General features: G+C 41.3%; 1 protein-coding gene across 1 annotated transcript in view; it reads right to left on the bottom strand.

Moving 5' to 3' along the window:
* Positions 1-409: 409 nt before the first annotated feature.
* LOC126293417 (sclerostin domain-containing protein 1-like) overlaps positions 410-6000 on the bottom strand; it is a 412128-nt gene continuing 406537 nt past the window's right edge. The window contains exon 3 of the mRNA XM_049986641.1: positions 410-4647. Within this exon, the coding sequence (XP_049842598.1) occupies positions 4319-4647 (329 nt within the window). The 3' untranslated portion in view covers positions 410-4318. The remainder of the gene's footprint in view (positions 4648-6000) is intronic.

The raw sequence follows: 6000 nt of genomic DNA, 5'->3' as shown, positions 1-6000 counted from the left end.
GCAAACTGAACATAGTCACTATTTTTAATAAATTGGTCAACATTGCTAAGTTGCCACCACTGAATATTTGAAAAGTAAAACAGCATGATTTACAGTAAGATGACCAATTTTACATTATAAAAACAATTATACAGCATTTACAGTACTGACCTTCGATTTTGTGATTGCAACTGTACTTCTTGTATCGTCAATATTATTACTGTTTATCAGTGGTAAAGCTTATTTTATTGTAAACAGTCATAGCTAATAAAGATTGAATCTCATGCCAATGTAGGAGACATTTGTGAAAACATTGGCAGAGTTTGTGCACTCTGGGTGTGTGGCAGGCAATGACTTATGATAAACAGGAATAGGATAGGAATTCTGATCTGAAAACCATATGATAAGTGGGGTGAGGGAAAAATGAGTGTTGAGTAAGAATAGTTAGTTTTTATTTCATATAAAGTTGTGGAACTTACATAAAATAGTATGTTTTATACTAAAGCAAACCTCCTCACTAAAAGTTGTGCAAAATGAATTACTTCACAGCTCTGGAGTAGATTTCTGTAAACACTTAGATAAAGTTTTAGTTTCTGTTTCATATGATCAGTTTGTCATCATATCCATTTGGAATCACTAGGAGCTGAATATGAAAGACAACAAGAAGGATCTCGTAACGCAATGATGTAAGGTTTTGCCATGAAAATTAATGAATCATTATTAAAGTGTGTTGATGGTATAATCACTGCTAATCTAAGAAGTTAGACATAATATTAAGCTAAAAAAATAAATAATTAAGAAATAAGTGTTGACCCATCTTTTATTACACAAAATATGTTAATTTGATTTTTTACATAAACCTAAAAAATAGCAGTCAAATATGCATTTTAGCAGATTTCTTACAACTTGAATGAAAAAATATTACATTGAAAGCACAAAGAACTGATGTCTGCAGTCTCTTAATGTAAAATAGAACAAAAGCATTTACATTTACAAATGATAATGATTATTACATTTTTTACCTTTTATGTAACTCTTAATGTAAACACAACATTATCAATTATAATTTATGACAAGTTATAAAGCCTCTATCGTTTAGGTTGTGAGGTTTGTGGTCAGTTCATGCAACTATCCATCACCCCCCATCATTTTCTTAACCTTTCCTGGCTCCTAGGCAGTCCCTGTTAAATGATATGCTACATTGTATTTACAACCATGCCAGTATCACATGTAGACATGGATTTATGGGTTTTAAAAACTTAACTGGCCTTTCCCTGTAATTTCGTGGAACGTGTTGCATAGTTCGTGCCAAGTGTGGCACTATTCTGCCTAAGTTTCCTAGGTCAGCAATATTTCCTGTAGTTTGCCGCCGGCAATGTGCTGAGACTCTCTGGTGGAGGAAGTGTTTACCTTCTGGCACAGAGAGCTGAAGGAGGACTGTAAGCAGAGCCACAAGTGTTGACAATGCATGCCGGCTACTGGCAGAAGTTTGGCTATAAGTAGACGTGAGGTGTGTTTGTGTGAGGCCGCCCACATGCACGGCAGTTATGGGCTGCTAAGCTGGACAGTCTTGAGGTGCTGAAACGTGTGACTAAGGAGATCAGTTGCAGTGTGCTGATGTTGTCTGTAGGTCACATATGTGGAATAATACTATGTCCGTGATGTGCATTTAGCTAGCATATATACTTAGTATTGTAATCTGCTGTTTGCTAAAACTGCTATTGTCTGACAACTACCCATACACAGTGGGTCACTAGACTATGTTAATAACTGATATGAGGTGGCCACCTACAGTATTATGGTACCTGACTGGATTCTGATGATACTGCTGGTTCTTAAGCAGAAGGGCTCACTGGACCACGTATCGCTACCTTAGAAAACAGCTGAGGAAGAAGCAGAAGTTGAATCTGGGTGCTTCAACACAGAGAGCGATGATGCTAACCATTTGGCCACAGGGGCAGTCAGTGGAATATATCTAACAAATAAGAAGAAGAGATTGGCCTAGGCCAAATCCAACCAGTCAGTAGACTGATGACATAAAAAAAGAATAGGTGCCCATATCTGGTACTATTATTACTCACTGCGATAGCGAAGTGCTTCAGGAACCCACTTCTTTGACACTGGTTGGAGAGTTGGCCTCTGATCAAATCCGTCTCATGAATTAATAACACTGTCAGCCTGGATGTGATTTTTAGGTGATTTTCCAAATCCATCTATGTAAATATCAGGCTGGTGCCCATGTTCTGCCTCAGATACACAATGCGCAAACGCTTTGAAAAATGACGTTGTACATGACTGTGCAATGAACACTAGATGCAGTCAGAGAGGGTACATGGATCGCTCTGCTGGGACAGAGCTGCTGGTAGCTTTAAAATCCCTTTGAGAGTGTTGATACCATCATAATAATAGTCTATATATGGGTGTTACTGGTTTTCCATGAAATAGGCGAAGCCATATTGGTCCTGAGCTTCACTGGTTGGAAAAGAGGACTGAACAGGATGAAGGATCTGTTAAGATTATTCTTTGTGTATGTGGAATACAAATGTGTAAAATGGTGAAGAGAATAATGTATTGTTAACACAATGGAATACACATCACTATGTACTAGTTCATTACTGTTATTTGAGACCACCTCCTGTTGCATGTATTAGTTCAACATTACTGGCCGTAATGTACACATTAACTTGGAGACTCTGGGCACTCCTTTCAGTCAGTTCAACTACAAGTTATTTAGTGGCAAAACGACCCAAGGAATGCTGAGAACTGGTAGCTGGAACATTTTGTATGCTTTATACTGGGAGGTGCACCTTACAGAAATATTCAGTTTGATCTACTATTGTTGAGCTGTCGCTTTAACAAAACCATTTTTACAGTGCATCTGATGAATAATTATTGGGGAAAGTCTCAGGAGCTAATTGTATGAGCTGTAAAGAACAGCAAGTGAGTTTCTTTTGATATTGTATCATTTCTATAGAGTAAATAAAGAAACTTCCTAATTCACATGCTCAGTTTATTGTGGATTTGTGACATGTATTGTTGGCTGCCTAGGAGATACATGGGCATCAAGCCTGTTTCAACTTATTGAATTAGCTACAGATCATCTTTTCTCTCTCTCTTTTCTTTTTTCTTTTTTTCACATTGTTTGTAATATAGTCACATCTTAATAAGGGATACAGAATAAATTATGCCACTGTACCAGAAGGAGGCCATGTAACCTACCAGTATGGCAGAAGAATTGAAAAGAGAACCAAGAGATGCCAGTGGTGGTCTGTAGCCTGCTTTTGCTTTTAAACACAATGTTGCCAGGCAGTGAAACTGCAGTGAGAAGATTACCAATCCTTCCATGCAGTGTTTTGCAATCATTAGCCATAGTCTCAATATAATTATAATAATAGCAATGAATTCTGGTACAGAAAATTGCACGATAGAGAGGGGATGATAATCAGCAGTGACAATTTTCAGTGACACAATTTGTGTGAACGTGCTTTGGGGCTAATGGTAATGTATATTGTGCTGTGTATGTTAGTGTACATGTCTGTGTTGCCGCAGCCCTTTAGACAACTATTGTTCTCAGTCACACAGCTTCAGTATCGCTAGCAGCCCCCATGCTTTGCAGACCGTGTTGCAAACTGTAAGTGTGCTAATTTCGTCATACAAAGTAGAATAGCAAGTGCACCAAGAGCTATTTGTCATAAACTATCAGAATTATTTCATAAATCACTGTGAAACGAACACAAGTTGCAACACCCGTGTCTCCATCCCACTTCAGATCCTGACCACACAGCTGCTAACTCACTTGCAAACCCAGGTTCTTGGAAACTACTGCATATTGCAACATTTCATTAATTTCATTATTTTATGACAGGAAAAAAGTGGCAGCAATATATAGTTTTCTGAATTTTTTTGTTATTTACAAACAATCATCAGAGACTTTCACAGTGTCAGCCAGTCACTGCCTTTAGTCTTAAGATGACCAGTAGCATAGTGAAATGCTTATGTGTTTGTGTTGTAAAGATATATAAAAAATAACATGAATCATTTACTCTACTAGACAACATGTCATTGTTCCAAAGTAATGTATCGAACAGGATGAAACACCTAGGAGCTCTGTCAATCGGTGACAGCACACCTGCCGCACATCTCGGGCTCACGAGGTTCACCTTGCAGAACTGCACAGCATGCCAGTGCCGGTATGCTGTCAGTATTGTTGGGCTATTGTTCTGAAGTGGCTATTACTATGAGCTATTGTCTCAGTGGGCGAAACTCTCGACCCCACAGAGCAGAAGTCTGCATTTCACGGTGCGTGGCCATCTCGTGAAGGCACGGCGGCCATCTCGTGCTATAGGCCGGCAGCTTCGGGCGGTCGCCGGTGGCGGCGCTGGCTGCGTGGCCGGCAGCTCTTGACGAGGCGCACGTGGTAGAAGCGGCGCGAGCCGTCCTGGCAGAGCAGCTCGACGCGTCTCCTGCGGGTCGCACCTTCGACGCATCGCTGCCTCTCTCTTTGGGCCGGGACTGCCTGCGACTGCTGTTGCTGCTGTTTGCGGCGGCGGCCGTGGGAGGGTGCACGGTCTGCACACACCACCTCGTGTACAGGATACGGCGATGAACACAGCCCGTCCGAGATGAACCGCTTGGACCGCAATGACGGGCATGCCTCCTCGACAGCACCTGCAAACACAAAGACATGTGTCTGTAACTCTTGGGACCGAATAACCTGTATGAAAACCCTTCAGACTTTGAGATGAATGTAATAATTCCCTTCCTAAGAAATCAGGTGCTGACAGCTGTGAATATTAATGCACTATCAATTTTATATGTCATGAAAAATGCTGACACGAATTATTTACAGAAGAATGAAGAAACGGGTAGAATTGGGTCTTGGAGAAGAATAATGGATGCTACCAGGCACCACCACTAGTAATTTCGTTTCCCGTTCCATTTACAAACAGGGAAAGGGAAAAACGATTGTCTGATGGCCCCTAAATGACACCTAATTTTTTGCATCTTAGGCAACATGTGCCTTGGCGGCATTAGAATCGTTCTGCAGTTGGCCAAAATGCTAATTCTCTAAATTTGCTCAATCGTGCTCAGAAATAACATAGCTTTCCTCCATCGATTCACATTTGAGTTCATGAATCATCGCCATAATACTTGCATTCTGATTGAACACACTGGTAACAAATCTAGCAGCACACTTCTGAAATGCTTCGAAGCGTACCTTCAATCCGACATAGATAGCATACCAAACACTCAGAGTGTACTCAAGAAGGCGTCGCAAAGTGTTCAATACATTGTCTCCTCTATAGGTGAACTACACCTTCGCTAAATTCTCCCAATGAACTGAAGTCGAGCATTCACCTTCCCTACTACCAATCTGGCTCACATTCCATTTCATATCGCTTTGCAACGTTACATTTAGATTATTTCTTTCTTAGTGTCTTTGTCCCACTTTAACGCAGTGTCGGCCATGTTACTATCGATTTGACAGTGTTAGTTGCTGAGGGTTGATTGATGCCCTTCCTGCTGCCCCCCTCCCCCTCCCCTGTGGAACGAATTAGCATACCCCTGCTGTCTTTGCCTAGTGCAAGCCATGGAATAGTGCGAACGGCTTCAAATGTCTGCGAGTCGTGGAACGTGGGGACCAGCCCAGTGTTATTCTAGTGGGACGTGGAAAACCACATTCAGGCTGGCCGGCAAACTGGCCATCGTCATTAATCTGCCGGGTGGATTCGATCTGGGGCCAGTGCGCATACCCGAGTCCAGGAAGCAGCGCATTAGTACTCTCGGCTACCCTGGCAGGTCAGTGTTACACCTAGGTATTTAATCGATATGACTTGTGTCAAGCAGCACCCTGCTAATACTATATTTGAATGTTATAACACTCAGTTTCCTACTCATCCGCATTAACTGACAATTTTATATTTAGTACAAGCAGCCATTCACCACACAAACTAAGTCACTTGTGCCATCCTAAAGTCAGGCAGGCGCACGTTGTCGCTCACACTGTCCATCAAATCTTTT

The sequence above is a fragment of the Schistocerca gregaria genome, chromosome 10 (assembly GCF_023897955.1).
Source record: "Schistocerca gregaria isolate iqSchGreg1 chromosome 10, iqSchGreg1.2, whole genome shotgun sequence".
NCBI classification, from domain to species: Eukaryota; Metazoa; Arthropoda; class Insecta; order Orthoptera; family Acrididae; genus Schistocerca; species Schistocerca gregaria.
The sequence above is the reverse complement of the archived record's forward strand: the minus strand, read 5'-3'. Positions and strand labels throughout refer to the sequence as shown.